This window comes from Macaca nemestrina, chromosome 10 (genome assembly GCF_043159975.1).
Source record: "Macaca nemestrina isolate mMacNem1 chromosome 10, mMacNem.hap1, whole genome shotgun sequence".
Taxonomy (NCBI): domain Eukaryota; kingdom Metazoa; phylum Chordata; class Mammalia; order Primates; family Cercopithecidae; genus Macaca; species Macaca nemestrina.
Window position 1 is genome coordinate 77,747,594 of NC_092134.1, and position 24,900 is coordinate 77,772,493.

The window sequence follows — 24,900 nt, forward strand, 5'->3', positions numbered from 1 at the left end:
GGCAGGGGGCGGGGCCTGCGCGGTGTTCCCGGGAGAGGAGGCTGGAGCCGGAGTGGACGCCCGAGCTGCGGCTGCTGTAGTTATCCTAGCCCGTGCTGGGGCGGCGGAGCGGCGGGAGGGAAGGCTAGCGGGGCGAAAGACTGGGAAACCTCTGAAAGACCAAAGAGACTTCGGAGACCAGAGACGCGCCTGGGGGGACCTGGGGCTTGGGGCGTGCGAGAGTTCCCTTGCACTCGCTGGGAAAGCGCGCGGGGATCGTCCCATGGCCGGGGCTCGGAGCCGCGACCCTTGGGGGGCCTCCTGGATTTGCTACCTTCTTGGCTCCCTGCTCGTCGAACTGCTCTTCTCACGGGCTGTCGCCTTCAATCTGGACGTGATGGGTGCCTTGCGCAAGGAGGGCGAGCCAGGCAGCCTCTTCGGCTTCTCTGTGGCCTTGCACCGGCAGTTGCAGCCCGGACCCCAGAGCTGGTGAGTCACCGCACCCGCCCGGAGTCCTCATGCTCCAGCCACAGATCGTCCTCCTCCCCACTCTGCGGGGCACCTCATTTCTTTGTCTTCCAGCCCCACCAAGACCTTGACTGCCCACAGACATCTCGCACCCCAACCTGGAGCCTTGCGTCATCTGACTTGGGTCTGAAGCTGCACTTCCCGGCACTGAGACCCAGGATTTTGCCTTAGGGATGAGTTGGAAAGGAAGGTTCTTGTCTTGGCAGCGAACCATCTCCTTCTTCTGGGCCTTTCCCCCAACTTGCATCCTTGATCCAGCCCCAGGGCCTCTGGCTCCCCTGCTTCTTCCAAGGGCTGGATTCCCCAAGGGAGGGAGACTGTCTGTCTCTGCTTAGAATGGGAGGAGATGGAAAGGACATAGAGGTTGAGGGTGCCATGAGAGGGCTGCATGCAGGGCAGACTCCAGAAATAACTTCCTGCCAGAGCATTGCCATGGATGGAATGAGGGCAACAGGGCACTGGAAGGCCAGGAGAGAGCTTCCACTTCTGTGGTTTAAGACCATGGGAAGATTGGGAGAGGATCTGTAGGTCTGGCAGCCTGCAGTAGGTGGCTTGGTGATAGACAGTGGCAGAAAACTGAGCCCCCAAAGTACTAGTAGCAGTAGTAGTAGTAGCCACAGCAGCTGTAACAGTGAGAGAGATCCAGGAAGGATGCTGGCCAGGCTGCTCCCCTTCCTCCTCTTTAGCAAATTTCCAGCTCCAGGAATCTCAGTAGCAGGTCAAAGACAGGAGGAGTAAGGGGTAGAGGACAATTCTAATTCTTTCTAATCAGTTCAGGACCCGTGGGAGATGGATATACTTTTGTGAGGGGCCTGTGACTGGTCATGTTGCCTGTATCCTTGGCTCTCGCTACATGTCCGATTGTAAAAAGAGAGGCCAGAGATGAAGAAAGCTTCTCACCCGCTCCTGCCAGGGGGCTTTTCTCTCTCCAACCAGTGCCTAAGCCACATTAAGTATCCATTACTGGGATCAATGCTGTCCACTGGGACTGTCTTCTCCCTCTACTATTGGTCTGGGGGCAGGGGGCAGAGACAAGAGCTCATTTCTCCTCACTTGCTTGGGGAGTGGGGGCCTAGCTCTAATCTTTCTTCCTCCATTATCCCTATCATCTGGTAGCAGGGGCTGTGGTCCCCAAAACTTTGGGAGAGATAGAAAGCAATGGACTTCATCTCCTCTTCTATTTACCATCTGCTTCCTCATTCACCTTTGCTCCCTTCCTCCCTTCCTCCCTCCTTCCCCCATCTGCCAGAGTTCGAGGACTGGAGACCTTTTTAGGACATGCTGAACTCTCTAAGCTATTTCCAGGCAAATTCTAGGTTATTTTTAATAGCTTGGTCTCTTGTCATTTCCCCCTCCTCTCTGAAGGTGGCCCCTGATTCTGTCTCCCAGAGCCAAGCTGGGGGCATTCCCAGAGGGCCTGACTGCCTCACCCTGCTTTTGCTCCAGCAGGGGGTGCTCTGCTGCCGGGGGGGGGGGGGTGAGGGAGGGGGGCATGTGAGAGGCCAGGCACCTGCTCAGTCCCTAGCTTTTTAGTTGCAGGTTGCCTGCCTTAGCACGCCCTGATGAAAACAACTTCTTGCCTGTTTTGATGTCTTTTAGTCTAGCTCTGGGATGAGACTTTGAGGTCTAACCTTTGCTGTGTGGTTCCAGCCTCATTTATTTCCTTCAATTGTAAAATGAATATAAACTATAGTATTACTACATACAGTTGTTGTGCAGATTAAGAGTTCTTAATATATGTAAAATGCTTAGAATAGTGCATAGCCCACAGTGAGTGCTGTGAAAGTGTTAGTAGTACTGCTATTCTTGTATTGTGATTCACAGAGCGCTTTACAGAGATTCTGGATCCAAAGGCTTGGCTAGAGGGCCTCCCCTGCTGAGCCAGCCTTCCAGGCCAAGCATCCTCTCCAGAGGGCCACCCAGATTGAGAGGGGCCAAAGAGGGGCTGGACTTGGGCTGGGGCGCTGGAGTGTGTGGAGAATCGAGAAGTGCGGTGGTCGTGGGCTACTCCTTTGTCTTCACTTAGCTGAGCTCCTCTGCCCCCAGCTGCCAACACTTTTTTTTTTTTTTTGCCTTTCTCTCTGCAGTGGCTGCACTGTGGCAGTCCAGAAGCCTGGGGTAGTTAGGGCTTATGGCATGAGGTCAGGAAGGAGTGTGTGTGTGGCTGGACCACAGGTGGAGGGACTAGAGAGGCTGCGGCTGGGTGCTCTTGTTCCACTAGGGATCGAGTGGTCTCTTCTCCACCAAGAGCGGACTGGGCATATCTATGCACTCAGCTTCTTTCCTCCACATGGGCCCCTCCCCTCCTCCCTACTTTTGGCCTCCAGAGGAGATGTGAACATAGAACAAAGTTAACTTGTCTGGGTGCTTAGCTATGCACTGACCAGCTGTGACACTGGATATCTCTATGAGTCCACAAAATGTGTGTGTTCAGTAAAACACATCCTGACACTCCCTATGGGGCAAGCACAAAGATGAAAAGACAGCCCCAACCCTCAGTGAGATGGTCACCTCTATATTTGGAGGTTGGGGGGACTGCTGACTTGCCTGAAGGTTGCCGTTTATTTGCACAGGGCTGTATCACCTCGTTTCATTTTCTGCCCAGGGTACCCTCATCTCCCCTCTCCCTTCTTCCCTTTCTGGGGTGGTCTCAGTGTTCTAGAGACAGGTCAGTCACTGAGTGGAATGACAAAGTATTGGAGTTAGGCCCATGTGGATTTGAATTCCAGCATCACTGCTTAGTGTCTTTGAGTTTCCTCATCTGAAAGACAAGAAGAGAATCCTTATCTCGTAGGACTGTTGTGATGATTAAATGACATAATGCATGTGACTTGCCTATCCTGGTGCTTGGCACATATGTGGACAGTGATGAATGTTAGTTTTTCATATCCCTGGTGTCTAGCTTCGGATCTGACATCATAGTAGGTGCTGAATAAATATGATTTCCTTGTCTCACCAGCACCTGACACAGGGCTTGGCATATGATAGACTCTCAATAAGTAGTTGAATGTCCAATGTGTCTTCTCGTCTCTACTACTCCCTATACCCCTTCTCTCTGTTGACACTGGCCCTGACAAGGGATGGCAGCTGCTAAGAGACGAGGAGGAGCTGTGGGAAGGAAGAATGGTTCTCTGCCCTCCCCCTCCACCCCAGCAGACCTGGCACAGTGTCCCACAGATGCCTATCTGTAATACTGCCTAACATGGTTTTGGGCTTTGCCCCCCCAGGAAGGGAGATGGAGGAGAAGAGTGTGGGAGAGAGGCCTTGAGGTTTGTGCCACTGCCACTTCTGAGTCTCTCCTTCTGCAAAGAGAGGACACATGGAGCCAGCTGGGTGTCAGTCGTCTCACCTCATCCCAGCCTTCACTCTGGCCTGGGGCTTCAGCCCCGGGGGACCCAGGCAGCCTCCATTCCCAGCACAGTGCTTCCCTGGGGAAGACGTCTTGGCTGTGATCATGGAAAATTGTCCTGCCAAGAAAGTTGTAGCTGGGAAAGAGGCTGAGGGGGAGGCAGAGAGAAGACTGGGTGGGGGTGAAAGGGAAGGAGAAATCATAGACATGGGGGGAAGGAAGGATGGGGAAGGGGATTCAGGATGTCGGGAAGAGAATGGGGTAGCACTGGACTCAGAAGGAGAAACTTGTCCCTACCTCCATGCCAGCCAGAGTGACTGATCGAATCCTGGGCTGGCACAGCTTCTGGGAGATGAGGTCTTTGCTGGGTCCCTGATGAGGGGGAAGTGGATCTGTATCTAGCCTCTTGCCTGTCCTCTGAAGCTGGTCCCTGAGCCACAGTCTGATGCCGGTGTGGGGCCCTGTTACTTTTGCTCCCAGCATTCTTGGCATTTCTGGCTGGGTTTCAACTAGACTGGGTTGGGGGAGCAGGGCAGAGCTTGGGGATGGGGCCAAGGAGGGGGTAGGGAAGGCCTACTCAGGAACAGGTGCTGGGAATAGGCGGTTCTTTCAAACCAGCAGTGCTGGCCTGGCTGCTCGGGTTGGGGTGTGTGTGTGTGTGTGTGTGTGTGTGTGTGTGTGTGTGTGTGTGTGTGTGTGTTTATCTACTGTGCATGTTGATTCCTCATCCAGCTGGTATGTACATGCAACGTGATGACTGCATGACCAAGTATATTAATTTGTCCTTGCCAGGGTTTGAGAAAACTGACATTTGCCCCTTCTCTTTAGTCCTTGAACACTCTCTTTAGTACTGAGGGGTTGGGCCTGGGCAGCAATAAGGTGGTTGGATCATTCTGAGATCTAACTCCTGTCCCTGTCCCTGCCCCATCTTGTAGGCTGCTGGTGGGTGCTCCCCAGGCCCTGGCTCTTCCTGGGCAGCAGGCGAATCGCACTGGAGGCCTCTTCGCTTGCCCCTTGAGTCTGGAGGAGACCGACTGCTACAGAGTGGACATCGACCAGGGAGGTGTGGCCCTGCATGAGCGGAGTGGGGGAAGCGTGTGAGCGGGAGGAGAGGACTTGGGCTCCTCTTCCCTCCCCTAATTCCCAGTGTTCTGCCTCCAGCTGATGTGCAAAAGGAAAGCAAGGAGAACCAGTGGTTGGGAGTCAGTGTTCGGAGCCAGGGGCCTGGGGGCAAGATTGTTGTGAGTATTGCTTCTCATGACTGAATGCAAGGATGGTGTGTGTTTATGGTGTGTGCATATGCACAGGTGTGCTTAGAGAACATAAGTTAGGAATATGGTATGATACCAAGTACATCAGGGAGATATAAAAAGGTGTGAGGCCTGGTCCTTGTCCTTATACATGTAAAAACGTCTGTCCATTCATTCATCCATCCATTTGTCAAAGTCTTACTGAGAACCTTTTAAGCATCAGGCATTGTGCTAGTTACTACAGGGGAAGGCTGAGCTTGGTGGCTCATGCCTGTAATCCCAGCACTTTGGGAGGCCGAGGCAGGTGGATCACTTGACGTCAGAGGTTCGAGACCACCCTGGCCAACATGGCGAAATCCTGTCTCTACTAAAAATACAAAAAAATTAGCCAGTCGTGGTGGCAGGTGCCTGTAATCCCAGGTACTCGGGAGGCTGAGGCAGGAGAATCACTTAAACCTGGGAGGAGGAGGTTGCAGTGAGCTGAGATCACACCCTCGCATGCTAGCCTGGGAGACAAGAGCAAAATTCCGTCTCAAAAAAAAAAAAAAAAAAAAAAAAAAGACAGGGCTTTCTGTTTCTCACTCTCGCTGTGTCTTTCAGTAAGACGCACAGACACACAGTTACCAATACAGATCACTGTGGGGCAGAAGCTGGTTAATGTTAAGTGAGTGGTCTAGTCTCCAGTCTATAAAAATCCAAAGGAGGAGTAGAGAGAAGACTTCTGCAGATGGGGTGATTGGAGCCAGGCTTTAACAATAGGTAATACCTAACCTGTGCAACATAGTGGGACCTCATCTTTACAGAAAATAGAAACAAATTAGCCAGTCATGGTGGTGCATGTCTGTAGTCCCAGCTACACAGGAGGCTGAGGTGGGAGGATCACTTGAGCCCTGGAGGTCGAGGCTGCAGTGAGCCATGATCGTGCCACTGCACTCCAGCCTGGGTGACAGAGTGAGACCTTACCTCAGGAAAAAAAAAACAAAGTAATACTTGGAGAGTGAAGAGGACAGCAAGTTCTTTGCAGAGGAGGTGCTAACACTTACAAAGCTCCAGGGAAAGGGCCAAGCTTGGCATTTTGGAGGACTGTGAAATGATCAGGGAGACACACATCCTATGTGGTGGCTTAGTCGTGTCTTTTGGCTCCAGGCAGAATGTGGAACAAGGAGATGTCCATTTGAGGGCAAGGAAGTGGGTGCAGACAGGTTGCTGGGTTATGCATGGACCTTCGTAACATTGGCAGGGTAATGGTGCTTGAGTGGTGCCGGCATAGCGGTATGTGTGTGTATGTGTGCATGTGCGTGTGCGTGTGAGCACACACGTATCAGTGTCTGCCAAATCTCTGCATGTGGGCAGCATGCCTCAAGCAGGTCCCTGGCCCACAGAGTGAAATGATCCCCATCCCTTCCTCCCCCAGACCTGTGCACACCGATATGAGGCAAGGCAGCGAGTGGACCAGATCCTGGAGACACGGGATATGATTGGTCGCTGCTTTGTGCTAAGCCAGGACCTGGCCATCCGGGATGAGTTGGATGGTGGGGAATGGAAGTTCTGTGAGGGGCGCCCCCAAGGCCATGAACAATTTGGGTTCTGCCAGCAGGGCACAGCTGCCGCCTTCTCCCCTGATAGCCACTACCTCCTCTTTGGGGCCCCAGGAACCTATAATTGGAAGGGTGAGTCACTCCTCGGGGAGGGGAGAAGGGGACCGAAACCTCCTCTTACCTCGGAGACATGGCCAAGCATGACCACATGTGCACTGCTGTATGGCCCCAGGGCACTGCCATGCCTTCCACCCCCACTGAGCTAGTGCACACGTGAGTGGGGGGTGCCTCCTTTCCCTTGCACGGCCAAGTGTTCCTCAACGTGCTGGCATGGGCCCCAAGTGCACGCTGGGCCTGCAGCTGGGGCCTGCATGCTCCAACACACTAGCCCACACCTCATCACTGCCATTCCCGTCTCCGCACGCTGCTGCTGGCTGAGCTGACACTCGGTGAGTGTGATGCCACATCTGGGGGACCCCAGGAAGCCTGGGTTGGGAACAGGGTGGGGAGAGGGCTAGAAAGAAGAGGAGGGGCTTCCCCGTGTGCCTGTCTAACTCAGTGTCCAGCTTGAGGGGTATTTCTTGCACCCTGCCCTGGGCACTAACAGGACTGTCCTTGCAGGCACGGCCAGGGTGGAGCTCTGTGCTCAGGGCTCAGCGGACCTGGCACACCTGGACGACGGTCCCTACGAGGCGGGGGGTGAGAAGGAGCAGGACCCCCGCCTCATCCCGGTCCCTGCCAACAGCTACTTTGGTAGGGACCCCTCCCCGGCCCAGAGCTGCTCTAACCCTCTGCTCCTCTCTTTTGTCCTCCCTCTCCATGCTCCCATCCTTCTGTCTCTGTTTCTGTCTCTCACCCTGTCTCTCTCTGTCTTTCTGTCTCTGGCTGTGATCTCTCTGGTCTCTTTTTCTCTCTCTACCTCTTCTTCTTCCACCTTTTTCTGGCCTTTCTGTGGCTCTGTCTCCCTACTCTGTGCCCCCTCCTCTGGATGTCCCGTCCCTGGTGTCTGCCCCCACCCCCCACAGGGTTGCTTTTTGTGACCAACATTGATAGCTCAGACCCTGACCAGCTGGTGTATAAAACTTTGGACCCTGCTGACCGGCTCCCAGGACCAGCCGGAGACTTGGCCCTGAATAGCTACTTAGGTTTGTAAGCTCCCACCTCCTGGACTCTAGGGGCATGGCCTGGCCTCCCCTCCTTCCCCAGGGAACTTGACCTTTGGTGCCTTATAATCTCCTCCTCCCCCAACACACACCCAGGGAGACACACATTGGGCCCAAATTGCAGAGAAGAGCCGGGTCCAGTGACCAGGCCTAAGAAGAGGAGGCCCCAAGGGTGATGGCCTCTGGGGCTGTGAGCCAGGGATCTCCAGGGAGGAAGATTCAGGTGGAGTGAGAGGGCCAGGGCTGAGGATATCCTGGGAAGGACAGTCCTGCCTTCTAGGGGGACTTTCCTTGAGGGATGGATGGTGGGCACATATTGAGGAAAGGGCTAGTGGTGTTGGTAAGTCCCTCTCCTTGTCTCATCTGCCTCCCTCTGCAGAGGAGGAGGAAACCAGGCCTGGGAGATGTTTGGGTGAAGCAGGCTCTCTCTCACTCCCCCTTGTCTCCCCCTCATCCATGTGAAGACTTCCCATTCCTGTCAGGATGAGGGAGTGGGGAGAAGAGGTGCACTGGGTGGGATTCGGGCCTGAGAGGGACCTCTAGCTCTTCTAGCTCCCTGGGTGTGGGCAGGATCAGGCCACTGTGCTCAGCCTCCTACCTGGGCTCCTGGCCTTCTCAGCCATCACCGTTCTGTCTCCTGCCCATTCCCTGAGGCTGACCTCACTGCACTTTTTGTGCCAAGCTTGTCTCTGGGCCTGGTGGGTGTGGGGGGCTGCCAGGCCCTGCGGGAAGGAAGAGCCATCCAGCTGTGGTGCTGATGACTTGGGGAACCTATCTTTTGACTGTTAACCTAGGGGAGGGGCAGGGGATGGGGGAGCTGTGACAAACCCCAGCTTCTGGGTCTTGGGGTGAAGACTTAGGGGTAAGTCACCCTTTCCCCAGGCTTCTCTATTGACTCGGGGAAAGGTCTGGTGCGTGCAGAAGAGCTGAGCTTTGTGGCTGGGGCCCCCCGTGCCAACCACAAGGGTGCTGTGGTCATCCTGCGCAAGGACAGCGCCAGTCGCCTGGTGCCTGAGGTTATGCTGTCTGGGGAGCGCTTGACCTCCGGCTTCGGCTACTCGCTGGCTGTGGCTGACCTCAACAGTGATGGGTGAGTGGGTAGAGGGCCGTGCCACCTGAGGGAGGCTGGGTCCGGTAGCCCCATTCTGGCTGAGGCCACTCAGCCTCCTGCTGGCTCCTCTGGCCAGGGAGGACCCGTACTGAATGTTTCCCTCTCTTCATAGCTGGCCAGACCTGATAGTGGGTGCCCCCTACTTCTTTGAGCGCCAAGAAGAGCTGGGGGGTGCCGTGTATGTGTACTTGAACCAGGGGGGTCACTGGGCTGGGATCTCCCCTCTCCGGCTCTGCGGCTCCCCTGACTCCATGTTCGGGATCAGCCTGGCTGTCCTGGGGGACCTCAACCAAGATGGCTTTCCAGGTGTGACTGGGAACTGAAAGGCTCAGGGGAGGGAGGGGCCGCAGGAGGGATGGGGAAGCCCCTCAGAGGTCAGGGTGCGGTCTTCTGAGCACTCCGGGAGTGAGGGTTCCTGGGCTTATGTCTGAGCTTTACCATTTACCGGCTTTCTGACCTTGGCAAGTTACCTAACCTTTTTGCGTTAGTAATGTCTGCAGGGAGTGGCCAAGAGGATTAAAGATGATGTACGTAGAGTGCCTGGGATTTTGTAGCCTCTCAATAAAATAGAAAACATACCTGAGTGACTGGGGAAAAGTTGAGGCCTGGACCTTGTCTGCAAGGCCCCCAGCCAGGGTGACTGCCTTTTCCCTGTGCCCTGCAGATATTGCAGTGGGCGCCCCCTTTGATGGTGATGGTAAAGTCTTCATCTACCATGGGAGCAGCCTGGGGGTTGTCGCCAAACCTTCGCAGGTGAGGGGAGTCGCTGGGATGAGGGAATGGGTGTGGGTGGAATCAGCAGAGGCATCGGGGAGGCAGAGGCCTGAGGGAGTTGGGATCGAGGGAGGCTGACAGCCGGTTCTCTAGGTGCTGGAGGGCGAGGCTGTGGGCATCAAGAGCTTCGGCTACTCCCTGTCAGGCAGCTTAGATATGGATGGGAACCAATACCCTGACTTGCTGGTGGGCTCCCTGGCTGACACTGTCGTGCTCTTCAGGTGAGCCCCTCGCCACCACTTCTCCCTCCCTGAGGGTGTCAGCCCCTCCCTGTGACTCTGACCCCCATCCCGGTGCCAAATCTAATGCTCAAGATTGTTTCCCAGCCTCACGTTCTCACATTTCTGGTGCCCTTGACTCCCCAATTCCAGGGCCAGACCCGTCCTCCATGTCTCCCATGAGGTCTCTATTGCTCCACGAAGCATTGACCTGGAGCAGCCCAACTGTGCTGGCGGCCGCTCGGTCTGGTGAGGCAGGATGGGGTGGCACCTGGACCCTGGCAGCTTCCCCTGCCCTCCCTTTGATCCCTTTATCTCCCCAGTTTGGGGCTGGGGCCGTGACAGGATGTGACAGATGGGGTAGGGGTGGGGGCCTTGGCCCATTGGCCTCGTTTGGCTCAGGAGCCACCCTCTGCCCCCGCAGCGTGGACCTAAGGGTCTGTTTCAGCTACATTGCAGTCCCCAGCAGCTACAGCCCTACTGTGGGTGAGTGCAGTCCCCGCTCTGCGGCTCGCCCTTTTGGGTTTCCCAGGGAGGGGGAGTCACTTCAAGGTCACCCTGGGAATAGGGTGAGCTGGAGCAGCTCTGCAGCTCAGTGACGACTCCTCTCCCAACATGCCACAGCCCTGGACTACGTGTTAGACGCGGACACAGACCGGAGACTCCGGGGCCAGGTTCCCCGTGTGACCTTCCTGAGCCGTAGCCCAGATGAGCCCAAGCACCAAGCCTCAGGCACCGTGTGGCTGAAGCACCAGCATGACCGAGTCTGTGGAGATGCCATGTTCCAGCTCCAGGTGGACACTGACCCCTTGGCTTCTGAGGGTCATTGTCATGGCTCCATCTCTTTTCCGTGATTCCTCTTAGCTGCTTCTTCCCGAACACACTTGTGCCTCCTTCTAAGACCTAGACACGTGGGAAGCCTGTCTTCTGAGCTCACTTTCTCCTCATCTGCTGCCCTCTCCTGTCATTTCTGCACTCCCTGGAGGAGGAGGAGGTGCAAGGGCTTCATGTCCCCCCTTCCAGCTGAATGGAGGAGGTGGCAGCTTTTATCATCACATCTGGTCCTCAAAGCCTTAAATCCTGGGTTTCTCCTGCCCCCTACCCCAGTCTTTCTCCCTCCTCCTTGCTCAGTTCTCCACCTCTCTCATTCATGTCCTTAAGCTTCTTTCCAAGTTTTAGAATTGGTCCTAGGTCTGGCTGGGGCTCAGAGCAGGGCTGAGGCCTGGGGATTGTTCCAGTGAGGAACAGCCCTTCCTCTTCCTAGGATAATGTCAAAGACAAGCTTCGGGCCATTGTAGTGACCTTGTCCTACAGTCTCCAGACCCCTCGGCTCCGGCGACAGGCTCCTGGCCAGGGGCTGCCTCCAGTGGCCCCCATCCTCAATGCCCACCAGCCCAGCACCCAGCGGGCAGAGGTGAGCATGGGTTCTGGTTTAGCCCAGGAGGAGGAGCTGGGAGGGCAGAGATCATAGTCCCTCCCCAGTGACACCCATTCGTAACTCACAGAGCCCTTTCACGTATGCTACTCCAGTAATTCCTCATATCTCTAGGTGCCCAAATGACCATGTGTTCCTAGTCAAGGGGACAGAGCTCCTCCACTCCATGTAGTCATTCAGGGGCTCAGGTTGATGGGATTCTGTAATCTTCAAATGAGGCCTTCAAGCTCTTGAAGTCACATTCATCCCGTTCAGCTGGAAGCGGGGGACATGAGGCCCCTTGTGTGGTTTTTATGGCCGGCCCAGAAGTGGTGCCCTTGACATCCCTTCCGGTTCTAAATCTGGAACTCAGTTACATGCATGTGAGCTGGGGCAGTGTGGTCCAGTTCTTGACTTGCTGTTAGTCTCTACCATGGCATGGTAGTGCTCCCATCATTTTACTGCAGAGGAGAGGACGTGGTTCAGGATCACACGCTGGTAAGCAGCAGATGAGAGCTGAGCACAGGTTGTTTAATCCTGTGATACTCTAACCCACTGTATGCCATGGTGACAGGTTTGCCCCCTGCCTTGTCCCCTAGGAATGCCCCTTATCTCATGTCTCTCCCCAGATCCACTTCCTGAAGCAAGGCTGTGGTGAAGACAAGATCTGCCAGAGCAATCTGCAGCTGGTCCGCGCCCGCTTCTGTGCCCGGGTCAGCGACACGGAATTCCAGCCTCTGCCCATGTGAGGGGGGCAGAGAGCAGGGTGGGGGTGGGAGGGCAAGAGTTCAAGGATTGAGAGAAAGCCCCCTCAGGAGGACCAGTCAGAGGGAGGGCTGAGCCTGCAGAGAGGGCAGAAGGTGGAAGAGGACCTGCTGATGACTTAGAGACTGCGATGAGGGTCAGTGATGGGGCCGCGGGGGCTCCCATGGCAAGGGATAGCAATCCTTCACAGTACACTAATAATACGCAGTCTACATACATCTCATTGGTTAGTCTTCAAACCTCTGTGAGGTAGGAATTCTATTAGTCTCATTTTATAGATGGAGAACTGAGGCCTAGAGAGGTTAAGTTAGTTGCCCAAGGTAAGTAATGGTGGAGCTGAGATGAGAATGGAGGTCCTCTGACTCCCAGTTGTGTGTACAGAGGCCTGAGGCTTGGACGGGCGTGATGGGGACCTGGAGTGGGAAGAGAGGCTCAGGGAGTGAAGGCAGGTACTGCGGGGAGCAGACTGGGAGGGGGAGTGGTAGGGGGAGGTGTTCTTAGCGGGAGTGGGATCTGACTCTCCAGGGATGCGGATGGAACAACAGCCCTGTTTGCACTGAGTGGGCAGCCAGTCATTGGCCTGGAGCTGATGGTCACCAACCTGCCATCGGACCCAGCCCAGCCCCAGGCTGATGGGGATGATGCCCATGAAGCCCAGCTCCTGGTCATGCTTCCTGACTCACTGCACTACTCAGGAGTCCGGGCCCTGGACCCTGCGGTGAGGACCTGGGGGCAGGATGGGGTGGGGTCTTGAGGGGCTCCAGTAACTCAGACTGACCTTGCCTTCTCTCCCATTCCAGGAGAAGCCACTCTGCCTGTCCAACGAGAATGCCTCCCATGTTGAGTGTGAGCTGGGGAACCCCATGAAGAGAGGTGCCCAGGTTAGCACATCTGCCCTTATCCCTATGTGAGTAGCCTCTCTGTAAGCCCACAGACCACCCCTGACTCTAATCGCTTTCCACCCTTGGCCTAGGTCACCTTCTACCTCATTCTTAGCACCTCAGGGATCAGCATTGAGACCACGGAACTGGAGGTAGAGCTGCTGTTGGCCACGTAAGCCAGGCGGGGCCGGAGGGGTGAGGTGGGGGTTGTCATATTGACCTCATCTGACCCCTTGGGAGGCGCCTGTGCCTGATGCCCATACTTGCCCCTGCCCACTCACCAGGATCAGTGAGCAGGAGCTGCATCCAGTCTCTGCACGAGCCCGTGTCTTCATTGAGCTGCCACTGTCCATTGCAGGGTGAGCCTGGCCCAAGTGGGTACCTCCATTGGAGGGAAGGGGCATTGCCACTTCCAAACCTTGACCAGGGCCTTGCCTGCACTAAGCCAGGCCCCAGACCTTCTTACCCCTGTTCTGACCTTTGCACACCAGGATGGCCACTCCCCAGCAACTCTTCTTCTCTGGCGTGGTGAGGGGTGAGAGAGCCATGCAGTCTGAGCGGGATGTGGGCAGCAAGGTCAAGTATGAGGTCACGGTAAGTGTCAGGGATGAGGCCCCTCCATGGTTGCCCTCCCTCCTTGGCACAGAGGAGAGGCTGAGCTGTGTCCCCAGGGCTGGGGCTCTTCTACCATGTGGCAGCATGCTGGTCTAGTGAGTTTGAGGCCTCTGGTCTGCATCTGGACCTTGGCTGCGGTAAGGTGTTTCTGCTGGGGCCTCACCTGACCTTTCCTGGTCATTCTGTCTGGCTGTCTCACCTGCTGGTCTGGTAGGCCATGAAAGTCCAGGGAAGCTTCTCTGCTGTAGGCCTCAGCTGGGGGATGGGAACATGGGGTGGGAGTTAATGTCTCTCCCTAGAACTCTGCCTTTGCTTGGCTGGGGCCTCCCCTCACACCTTCCAGGGACACTTCTAGGGTTCCCTGGATTTGGTGGGTGGGAAGAATGGTGCCTGGTGGGGTCTAGGATCCTGAGTATTTGTTGAAATTATGTTTCCTGAGGGCCTTCTCTTCAGCCCCTGTTCCTTCCATCTCTGTGGATTTACGATCCACTTGAAAACTGAGTTCCTTGGCTGGGCATGGTGGCTCATGCCTGTAATCACAGCACTATAGGAGGCCAAGGTGGCAGGATTGCTTGAGCCCAGGAGTTAGAGACCAGCCTGGGCAACATAGCCAGATCCTGTCTCTACGAAAAATTTAAAAAAAAAAGAAAAACGAAAAACTGAGGTCCCTCCCCTCATACTCTCTTTTTCCCACAGGTTTCCAATCAAGGCCAGTCGCTCAAAACCCTGGGCTCTGCCTTCCTCAACATCATGTGGCCTCATGAGATTGCCAATGGGAAGTGGTTGCTGTACCCAATGCGGGTGGAGCTGGAGGGCGGGCAGGGGCCTGGGCAGAAAGGGCTTTGCTCTCCCAGGCCCAACATCCTGCACCTGGTGAGGCTTAGGTGGGGGTGGGGGTTAGATGTTCGGAAAGATGTCATGGGGAGTAAGGGTAGTGAGTGCAGTGATGGGGCAGGAGGAAGGCGGTGGGGAGGAGATTCTATCTCAGGACGGCTGTGATTGGGGGGACACTCACTGAGACCCCCCTTCTGTGTCCAGGATGTGGACAGTAGGGATAGGAGGCGGCGGGAGCTGGAGCCGCCTGAGCAGCAGGAGCCTGGTGAGCGGCAGGAGCCCAGCATGTCCTGGTGGCCAGTGTCCTCTGCTGAGAAGAAGAAAAACATCACCCTGGTGAGGGCAGGCCGGACTTGGTGCAGCCGGAATGGGAGTGTGGGGTGTGGGGGCACAGAGCTCCAGGGTACTGTGTGTCCAGGAAGGGTAGCCTATTGAGACACGTGATGGTCAAACGCCTGGGTGCAAGTTGACCAGATGTTCCCATCACAGTACATAGGAGGGGGTGCCCGGGAGGCAGCTACTGACACTGCAGACCTCCTTCCTGCTCAGCCCCTGCAATTGCTCACTCTAGAACAGGTCACTCCACCTGAAGCAAGTTAGTTAGCCAAGCAATTGATTCACCTTACATTTATATAAAGCATTACATTTTATAGGTGATGGACGGGGTTAGCCCATCCTCACACTTTGAGGTCTGTTGGTCGTTCTTCTGAACTCTTATAACATAAAAAAGTCAATTTGTGTAAGGACACTTGCTCGATGTTTACAGTATTAAAAATGTTAAGTTCTTTTTTGTTGTTGTTGAGACAGAGTCTTGCTCTGTCGCCCAGGCTGGAGCTCAGTGGTGCGATCTCAGCTCACTGCAACCTCCGCCTCCCTGGTTCAAGCAATTCTCCTTCTTCAGCCTCCCGAGTAGCTGGGACTACAGGTGCATGCCATCACACCTGGCTAATTTTTGTATTTTTAGTAGAGATGGGTTTCACCATGTTGGCCAGGCTGGCTGGTCTCGATCTCCTAACCTTAAGCGATCTGCCTGCCTCGGCCTCCCAAAGTGCTGGGATTACAGTCCTGAGCCATGTGCTTGGCAAAAACACTAAATTCTAAAAGTTCTAATAATGAAGATGATAGCATATTAGATGTGATTTATTAAGTCTACCCCTTTTGAGCAGTTTTGCTTTCCCCTTTTCTGCTTGTTTTGCAGAGTTGTGTTGTTTAGGTGAAGGGATTGAGCAGATCCGCACATGCTCTGTGCCCCTCCCTGCTAGGATGGGGCTCGCAGTGACAATGTGGTGGGGACGTAGATTAGGGGAGGGTCTCTGGCCTGACTGTAAGGAGGTGGAGGTAAACCTCAGGTAGAGCCAAGAAGATCCTTTGCAGGGGAATGTTAGCAGCTGCTGCAGTCCCTGCACTGGGCCCTCAGCTCCCCTGGGAGCATGGCATGAGGCAAACTGAAGAATGTCAGGGGATGTAGGAACCTGTGTCTTAGCTGTTGCTCTGTTACATGGATAGTCCTCCCTTCTCCACCTGACCAATTTCCCCTGAGAGGTCTCCCTTTTAAATGGGAACTTTGAAATAGATTCTTTTTGTTTTCATGTTGAAATGTATTTATTTATTTAAATGACAAAAATTATATTTATGTATAATATGATGCTTTGAAATATGTTTATACTGTGGAATGGCTATATTGAGCTAATTAACATACACATCATCTCACATACTTATTTTTGTGGTAAGAACACTTAAAATCTGTTCTCTTAGTGATTCTCAAGAATACACTATGTTGTAATTAACTAGAGTCCCAATGTTGTGCAATAGATCTCTTAAATAGATATCTCTTCCCTCTGTCTAACTGAAACTTTGTACCTTTTGACCACCACCTCCTCCAGCTCCCAGCCACACCCCACCTTCACCCCAGCCCTAGGTAACAACTATTCTACTCTCTACTTCTATGAGTTCAACTTTCAGATTCCACATATAAGGGAGATGATGCAGCATTTATCTTTCTGAGTCTGGCTTACTTTGCTTAACATAATGTCTAAAGTAGATTCTTTTACAAAAAAGGCAGAAGGCCTTGCTTTTAGACAGCTTGGCTGAGGATTCTTGAATGGCTCAAAAGTGGCACAAGAAAAGATGACTCAAAGAATTCAGACACTCTCTTTTTTTTTTTTTTTTTTTTTTTTTTTTTTTTTTTTTTTGAGACGGAGTCTCGCTCTGTCTCCCAGGCTGGAGTGCAGTGGCCGGATCTCAGCTCACTGCAAGCTCCGCCTCCCGGGTCCACGCCATTCTCCTGCCTCAGCCTCCCGAGTAGCTGGGACTACAGGCGCCCGCCACCTCACCCGGCTAGTTTTTTTTTTTTTTTGTATTTTTTAGTAGAGACGGGGTTTCACTGTGTTAGCCAGGATGGTCTCGATCTCCTGACCTCATGATCCACCCGTCTCGGCCTCCCAAAGTGCTGGGATTACAGGCTTGAGCCACCGCGCCCGGCCAGAATTCAGACACTCTCAAAGCCATTCTTCTGTATTTGGATTGTGGTGTGATGATATAACATAACTTTCAGGCAAATGGGTCAAGAGGTGGTGATTGGGCCAAATGGATTTAGGTCAGTCCTGGAAAGAACAGAGCCTGAGTCCCCTGCCCCCCCAGGAGCTCCTGAGGCAGCCTCCTCCTGCTTCAGTGAGTTTGGGTTTAGGGCAGGGGTGTGGCTGTATGGAATATGGAGCTGAGTTCAAATATTTGCTCCACCACTTATTAGCTTTGCTAGTGTTGTGACCTGAGGCAGGTCACTTGGTCTTCTTGGGCCTCCTCAGTTTCTTCCTTTGAAAAATGAGGATGATAATAACGTGCACCTTGCAGGACTGTTGCGAAGCTTAAATGAGATAAGTGCCCGACAAGTAGTAGGTGTTCAATAAATGGGACTGTCATTAGGTAACATAAGCATCACTTGGGGAAGCTACTCTGCCTGTGCTGTCAAGTAAGAGATTCCCCTCCATGCTGCCCCCTCCACGCATTTCAAAGCTGAATAGCTCAGATTTAGGGTAGGCAGCTGTTTTGGATATAAGATTAGTTTGAGAAGACTTCCTGGAGGAGGGGAGTTTGAGGTCAAGTAAGGAAAATGGGAGAGATGGCAGTCTCAGCAGGGTCAAACTGAGTGGCTTAGACCCTTGTCTGTCCTTATCCCTAGGACTGCGCCCGGGGCACGGCCAACTGTGTGGTGTTCAGCTGCCCACTCTACAGCTTTGACCGCGCGGCTGTGTTGCATGTCTGGGGCCGTCTCTGGAACAGCACCTTCCTGGAGGTGAGGATACCACTGGAGCTCTAGTCTGTTTCTTCTTCCCCAAAAGCCTCTCCGGGACTCACTTCTCCTCCTCCCTCCTCACTGTCCAAATGCAGCATCCCTTTTTTTTTTTTTTTTTTTTTTTTGAGATGGAGTCTTCCTTTGTCCCCCAGGCTGGAGTGCAGTGGTGCGATCTCAGCTCACTGCAACCTCTGCCTCCCGGGTTCAAGAGATTCTCCTGCCTCAGCCTCCTGAGTAGCTGGGATTACAGGCGCGTGCCACCACATCCGGTATTTTTGTATTTTTCATAGAGATGGGGGTTTGCCATGTTGGCCAGGTTGATCTCAAACTCCTGACCTCAGGTGATCTGCCCTCCTTGGCCTCCCAAAGTGCTGGGATTACAGGTGTGAGCCACTGTGCCCAGCCAAAATGCAGCATACTCTTAACCCAAAGCAGGCAGAAACATCCTCTGTGTTGGGCACCATTACATTGATAATTTCAGGAGGTAAGGGGAAGGGAGGGAGACATGGGGCATTTAGAAGACGGGTCTCCTTTCCTCTTCCCTTAGGAGTACTCAGCTGTGAAGTCCCTGGAAGTCATTGTCCGGGCCAACATCACAGTGAAGTCCTCCATAAAGAACTTGATGCTCCGAGATGCCTCCATAGTGGTGAGCTGCAGGGCTAGGGGATGGGTGGGGAGGACTCTCTTCTTTCCTGCTCCCTCCAGCTCGTGTTCCATTGACCTCTTGCTCCATTGACCCCTTGCTCCCCAGATCCCGGTGATGGTATACTTGGACCCCATGGCTGTGGTGGCAGAAGGAGTGCCCTGGTGGGTCATCCTCCTGGCTGTACTGGCTGGGCTGCTGGTGCTAGCACTGCTGGTGCTGCTCTTGTGGAAGGTGAGGCTTGGAGAGGGTGGGGCTGATGGGGGTGGACTTCCTGGTCGGGTGGGCAGCCTTTTGTACTGTGGTTCTGTCACCCACCCATACACTCATGTATTCAGCAAATCTGCACTGAACACTTACCCTGCATGTCTCAGGAACTCTATTAGTCCCTGGATGTTTCAAAGATAAATCAGATGCAGGCTAGGTGCAGTGGCTCATGCCTGGAATCCCAGCACTGTGGGAGGCCTAGGCGGGTGGATCACTTGAAGTCAGGAGTTTGAGACCAGCCTGGACAACATGGTGAAACTCCATCTCTACTAAAAATACAAAATTAGCCGGGTGTGGTGGTGTGTGCCTGTAGATCGAGCTACTTGGGAGGCTGAGGCAGGAGAATCGATTGAACTCAAAAGGTGGGGTTGCAGTGAGCCAAGATGGCACCATTGCACTCCAGCCTGGGTGACAGAGCGAGACTCCATCTCAAAAAAAAAAAAAAAAAAAAAAAAAAATTCAGATGCAGACCTCATTAGGGATTTTATAGTCTAGTGGGGTAGGAGTGGTGAGCCTGTAGTCAAGGACAAGGCAGAAAGTGTTGAGTTGAGAAAAGGCAGTGGGAGTTTAGAGGGAAACAAGCTTGAGAGGAGGTAGCACTGAAACCAGTCCTTAGAGGAAGGTTGGGTGGTAGGGTCAGGATGTAAGAATATGAGGTAGGTGGGGTCTAGCAGGACCATGGCAGGCAAAGTCATGGAGGCAGAGAAGTGTAATCTGACTTAACTAGAATGTGGCAGTGAAAACTGGAAAGGTAAGTGTGGCCAAGAAGGCCAACAAGCGTGGAGAACAGCCTCCAGGGAACTGCCCTCAGGGCGGAACTCGGAGCTTCCCCATACCAGGCTTTGCACGGAAGTATTCTTGTACACCCAGAGCTGTATACAGAATCATATTATCATCCAGGGCTCAACGTAAAAGTATGCACATGCACACGTCAGTACAGGGAATCACCTACATCACCAGGGATCATATGCTGAGCCATCTGCCACATCTAGGGCTGTGTTCAGAACCATACATGTCCTTGGGGCTCTGGAGAACTGCCCCTGCCTGCACCTGCTCTTTGGGACCAATCACAGACTAGGCCACCCTTTGGCAAGTGTGAGTCATCAGTAGACCAGGCTCTGGAGTGGCATCCAAGCTGTTGGGGACCTTCCCAGTCTTAGGGGAGATTGATGCCTCTCTGAAACTGGCCCCAGGATGCTTGCTCCCTGCTTCCATGGAAGGAAGACAGAGCAGAGATAGGGGCTCCCGTCCTTCCTCAATCTTTCCCTCCTCTGCCTCCTCTGCCCTGCTTCTCCCTCGACATCCCAGTGTGGCTTCTTCCATCGGAGCAGTCAGAGCTCACCTTTTCCCACCAACTATCACCGGGCCTGTCTGGCTGTGCAGCCTTCAGCCATGGAAGTTGGGGGTCCAGGGACTGTGGGGTAACTGTTGTGTGTGTGCATGTGTATATATGTGTGTGGGTATGTATGTGTGTGAATATAAGGAGAATTCCCAGCACTCAGGGGATCAGGAATGTTCAGGGTGAAAAATGAGATTGCATGAGAGTGATGTGAGGTGAGAGGTAATTAGAAGGGTGCAGATATAAGGGTAAGTCTACACAGCCTGAGGCGTGCACAAAGGGTTGGTGGGCTCATGGGGTGTGCATGTGGGTGTGGGGAGGTCGCATGCATGCTTTTTTCTAGGGGCATGAGTTTGCAAGGAGATGAATGTGTAAGGAGATGCCATGCAGTCTGAGCATGTAGGAGTCTTGGGCCTCTGAGTGTGAGTGTGCAGGGGCACATTCCCACCCCGGTGTGTAAGGGCCAGCATAGTCCTGATTTAGGGTGGGGCTAGACTACTGTATTGATGGACAAGAGGGCGTTGCTGTAAGGGGCATGCTGCCCAAGGTACAAGTACACAGGGTGCATGTTTATGGGGCTTGAGAGGCATCATTCTAGAGACGCAGGGGACTAGGAAGCCATTTTCTTCCTCAGGTCTTGTTTGTGTTCTGGGGGACACTACTGGGTCTCTTAAGAAGCTAGAGTGGGTAGAAATCTTGAGTCAGGTCCTGATGCTCCACCCTCAAGACCCTCTTTCAGGGGCCAAGGGAGATGCCCTTGGTCCTGCCTCTTGGATGCCTTCCCGGTCTCTCTCTTGCTGTGAATGAGAACCTGGGGACCTGGCACTGATGGGAGCACCGTGGGTGTTGCCCACCGCACCAGATGCTGTTCAGCCTGTTTCCTTTCTGCCGCAGCAGGGATGGTGAGGGTGAGGAGCTGTGCCGTGCCAGGCGTCTGCTCCAGGGACCACAGCTCTTCAGGCTCCTCATGGTCCGGCCTGGTGTCCTTACAGATGGGATTCTTCAAACGGGCGAAGCACCCCGAGGCCACCGTGCCCCAGTACCATGCGGTGAAGATTCCTCGGGAAGACCGACAGCAGTTCAAGGAGGAGAAGACGGGCACCATCCTGAGGAACAACTGGGGCAGCCCCCGGCGGGAGGGCCCGGATGCACACCCCATCCTGGCTGCCGATGGGCATCCCGAGCTGGGCCCCGATGGGCATGCGGGGCCAGGCACTGCCTAGGTTCCCATGACCCAGCCTGGCCTGTGGCTACCCTCCACCCCTTCCCCAGAGATGGCTCTTTGGGATGAAGAGGGTAGAGTGGGCTGCTGGTGTCACATCAAGATTTGGCAGGATCGGCTTCCTCAGGGGCACAGACCTCCCCCACCCACAAGAACTCCTCCCACCCAACTTCCCCTTAGAGTGCTGTGAGATGAGAGAGGGTAAATCAGGGATAGGGCCATGGGGTAGGGTGAGAAGGGCAGGGGTGTCCTCATGCAAAGGTGGGGAGAAGGGATCCTAATCCCTTCCTCTCCCATTCACTCTGTGTAATAGGACCCCAAGGACCTGCCTCCCCAGAAGTGCCTTAGCCTAGAGGGTTGGGGAGGAGGTTGTGTCACTGACTCAGGGGCTCCTCTTCTCTAGTTTCCCCTCTCATCTGACCTTAATTTGCTGCATCAGTCTAGTGGTTTTGTGGTTTTGTCTATTTATTAAAAAATATTTGAGAACAAAACCTCTGCCTCTTAGAGTCTTGCTCCCTCATCCCCAGCGTCTCTGATTCTCCGTGGCGCCCCCAGCTCAGGATGAAGGTGGTAGGGGGAAGAGAGAGTCAGGGGGGCTTGGCAGGGATGCAAGCACCATGACTTTCGTGACCAGTTCTTAGAGACACATGGGTGTCGCCTCAGGAGGACAGCAAGGGGAGCTTTACCATGAGAACAAAGGAAAGGGACAACGTCGGGAGGCAAACATTGGGAGACTAGTCCAGAAACTTGCAGTTAAGGATACAACAGGGTACAAATGTTTACTCCCTGTGGTCAGGGTAGAAGTAGACTTTATCACTGTCGAAGGAGGGATTGAAGTTAGAGATTGCCCTGGCAGAGGTTGGGGAGACAGGGACTAGGAGATGGGACAGGAATGGCTTTTCTCATTCTGCTAGTTCCCTCTCAGTGGAAGATACGTAGGCTGGTGGGTGACTTGTTCTAATTGGAGGCTGGGGAAGGAGCAAATGAGTGCCTTGGGGCTTGGGAAAAGTTATTTGACAGCCTTTCCCATGATGTGGGGCCCAACAGGTAGCCACTTGAAGGGAGGGGGCTGTCGTTCCATTTGGACTTCGGAGAACTGGGCATTCTCAAGATCCTTCCAGGTCTCTCTGGTGAGGCAGCAGCCATCCCCAATGTGTTTCCAGGTGGGCTCTAAAACTTGCTGCCACATGAAGGCCCAGCTTCCATGTGGTTCCGTCACATGCTCCCAGAAAAAGAGCACACCTCCCTGGGAGGGAGGAGAGAGTTAGTGTCACTTGGCTCCATTCTGACCCCGCTGCCTATCGCACTGATCAAGACAGTCAAACTTCTTGGTGAAATGGGAGCTGCTGGTCCGAGAGTCATGGAGCAAACTGTTGTGCCCCTGACCTTTTCTGCGTCCCCTGCTACCACCTTCAAAGTGCATGTAAAGAACCTCATAACTGTAGGGACATGGCTGGTGGGAGATCTTTAAAGGCTGACCAGAATAGCCCAGGGCAGGCAGAAGGGGAAATTGAGAAACAGGAGTGGAGGGCCCATTGTATTCTTTTTTTTTTGAGATGGAGTCTCAGTCTGTTGCCCAGGCTGGAGTACAATGGCGTGATCTCGGCTCACTGTGACCTCCACCTCCCGGGTTCAAGTGATAATCCTGCCTCAGCCTCCCAAGGAGCTGGGATTACAGGCATGAGACACCACGCCTGGCTAATTTTTGTATTTTTCAGTAGAGACAGGGTTTCACCATGTTGGCTAGGCTGGTCTCAAACTCCTGGCCTCAAGAGATCTGCTTGCCTCACCTCCCAATGTGCTGGATTACAGGTGTGAGCCACCTCGCCCAGCTGGGCTCATTGTATTCTGAGATACAGTGAGAGAGATACTTTCTCACGAGACCCAGATGCATACACAAACTGCTTCCTGGACATCGCTGTGAACATCCCAGGGAAACCTCAGGTCCAACTCTTGACTGAAGCTGGGGTTCCTCAAGCTCCTCGCCTCACTATACTCTCCCTAGGCGATCTCAAACCTAGTAAGTCCAAAAACAGCTTTCTTCCATCTCAGTAAATAGCACTTTTATCGGCTCTCCCCTCAGTTGCTCATGCTAGAAACCTGGAAACTGTCCTGAACGTTCTCTCGACAATCTGATGAATTCTACTCTACTTCCCCTACTATCTTTATCTAGAACGCTCTTTTATTTTCCCCACCCTGTCACTCTGCTTAATCCCTCATATCTCTTTTTTTTTTTTTTGAGACAGGGCCTCACTCTGTGGCCCAGGCTGGAGTGCAGTGGTGTGATCATAGTTCACTATAATTTGAACTCTTGGGCTCCAGTGATCCTCCCACCTCAGCCTCCTGAGTAGCTGGGACTACAGGCATGCGCCATCACACCTGGCTAGCTTTTGTATTATTATTATTATTTTTGTGGAGACGGCGTCTCACTATGTTGCTTTGGCTGGTCTCGAACTCCTGGGCTCAAGTCATCCTCCTGCTTCGGCCTCCCAAGCACAGATCTCGATTTAAACTTCAGTCCCTTAGGTGTCCTCCCTGCTCCCCTCCCTGTCCCACGGTGGTAGGTGATTCTCCTGTTGCTTCCACAGCACCCAATTTTTCCCTGTCGTGGCACTGGTCATGTCTCCTATTCACCAGCAGGTAGGGATGGATGGGGTGTCTAATGTGCTGCTTACTACCTCAGACGCCCCATTCTGGGAGCCGAACCCTGGGGCGGCTGATGCTGCGTTTGCCTGCCTCACACCCATCTCCTTCCCACTCTGCTTACCGGCCTCAGTACTCTCTGGACCTCCTGCAGGACCTTCCTCGGGCTCTGCACAGAGCACAGCACCAGGGTGCAGACCACCACATCCATGGAGCCATCAGCCAGCTGTCTCATGTCCTCTCCAGGAGCCACCACAAACCGCTCGTACTGGAGGTGCCTGTTCTCAGCCATGCTCTTTGTCAGGAACTTCTCAAAGTGGGGATTTGGGTCTAGGCAGGTAACCCTGCAGCCCGGTGGGTAGAACTGAAAGTTGGCTCCGGTTCCGCAGCCCAGCTCCAGCAGGTCCACCTTCCCGGAGGCTCCTGTAAGCCCCTTTATCTGGCTGAAGAGCTCCCGTTTCTTGCCCTCCATCTTGCGGTTGCTCTTGGAAGTCAGCACAGCCATCAGGTAGGGGAAGTAGGTTTTGCACAGAGGCTGCCAGCAGCCCAGCAGAGCCATGAGGTGCAGGGGCAGGGTAAGAAGCAGCACCAACAGCTGCAGGAGTGGGACCAGGACGTCCATGGCAGACCAGCTCTGAGCTGTGCTTCCGCTGGGGCACTGGCTTTTTCCCTGCTCAGCCCCTGCAGGCACTGGCGTCCCCTCCCGCTGTGATAGGACTTTGCTCCTTGTCTCCTACTTGACAATTTCCTATTTGCCAGGGTTGAGTGGGTGTATGGAATTCCTCCAGAGGGCGCAGGTCCCACAGCCCCACAGGCTCTTCAATGACTTTTATGCGGGCGGAGGGACAGATGGTACCCATGTTCCTGGGTTCTGGGGCACTGCGCCCAGCTGAAGGGGGGCAGGGATTGCTGAGTCATCTCAGAAGGAGTGGGAGGGGGTGAGGGGATAAATTGCAGATGACAGACTCATGGCGGGAGAGGCGGGGGGGGGGGGGCGCTGGCAGGGCGTTGGGGGTGGGTAGTAGGGAATGCTGGGGACAGAGTTGACTCATGGGACATGTCCTGACCTCATTCC

The 24,900-nt window shown here is 54.1% G+C and overlaps 2 protein-coding genes across 5 annotated transcripts; one reads left to right on the top strand and one right to left on the bottom strand.

Annotated features, from left to right (window-relative positions):
* The first annotated feature begins 46 nt into the window (after positions 1 to 46).
* Positions 47 to 21,857, top strand: LOC105474183 (integrin subunit alpha 7). Of its 4 annotated transcripts, XM_071071630.1 has the most exons (26): positions 121 to 468; positions 4,792 to 4,919; positions 5,018 to 5,097; positions 6,521 to 6,776; positions 7,266 to 7,397; positions 7,670 to 7,789; positions 8,690 to 8,897; positions 9,031 to 9,224; positions 9,583 to 9,671; positions 9,786 to 9,913; positions 10,064 to 10,159; positions 10,335 to 10,396; positions 10,535 to 10,704; positions 11,175 to 11,324; positions 11,954 to 12,069; positions 12,615 to 12,807; positions 12,890 to 12,970; positions 13,063 to 13,142; positions 13,255 to 13,329; positions 13,462 to 13,564; positions 14,282 to 14,458; positions 14,624 to 14,755; positions 17,598 to 17,711; positions 18,259 to 18,357; positions 18,463 to 18,588; positions 20,953 to 21,857. In XM_071071630.1, the coding sequence occupies exons 1-26, from the start codon at positions 263 to 265 to the stop codon at positions 21,181 to 21,183; spliced, it is 3,546 nt and encodes a 1,181-aa protein (XP_070927731.1). In that variant the 5' UTR covers positions 121 to 262; the 3' UTR covers positions 21,184 to 21,857. The 4 variants fall into 4 exon arrangements, with proteins under 4 accessions (XP_011726975.2, XP_011726977.2, XP_011726974.2 ...); XM_011728673.2 differs by lacking the exon at positions 7,670 to 7,789 and having other exon boundaries at positions 47 to 468; XM_011728675.3 differs by lacking the exon at positions 7,266 to 7,397 and having other exon boundaries at positions 47 to 468.
* Positions 21,858 to 21,944: 87 nt separating this feature from the next.
* On the bottom strand, positions 21,945 to 24,610 carry TMT1B (thiol methyltransferase 1B). The gene is made up of 2 exons (XM_011728671.3): positions 23,950 to 24,610; positions 21,945 to 22,428 (listed from the first exon to the last, which is right to left on the bottom strand). Exons 1-2 carry the CDS (start codon positions 24,445 to 24,447, stop codon positions 22,192 to 22,194), a joined length of 735 nt encoding a protein of 244 aa, XP_011726973.1. The 5' UTR covers positions 24,448 to 24,610; the 3' UTR covers positions 21,945 to 22,191.
* Between the last annotated feature and the right edge of the window lie 290 nt (positions 24,611 to 24,900).

Excerpts from the sequence above, each read along its gene's own strand:
- LOC105474183 (XM_071071630.1), top strand. The coding sequence starts at position 263 with ATGGCCGGGGCTCGGAGCCGCGACCCTTGGGGGGCCTCCTGGATTTGC. Across the intron at positions 13,143-13,254 it reads GTAGAGCTGCTGTTGGCCAC|GATCAGTGAGCAGGAGCTGC; the intron begins GTAAGCCAGGCG and ends CCCACTCACCAG. Across the intron at positions 18,358-18,462 it reads TCCGAGATGCCTCCATAGTG|ATCCCGGTGATGGTATACTT; the intron begins GTGAGCTGCAGG and ends CTTGCTCCCCAG.
- TMT1B (XM_011728671.3), bottom strand. The coding sequence starts at position 24,447 with ATGGACGTCCTGGTCCCACTCCTGCAGCTGTTGGTGCTGCTTCTTACC. Across the intron at positions 22,429-23,949 it reads TCCAGAGAGTACTGAGGCCG|GGAGGTGTGCTCTTTTTCTG; the intron begins GTAAGCAGAGTG and ends CCTCCCTCCCAG.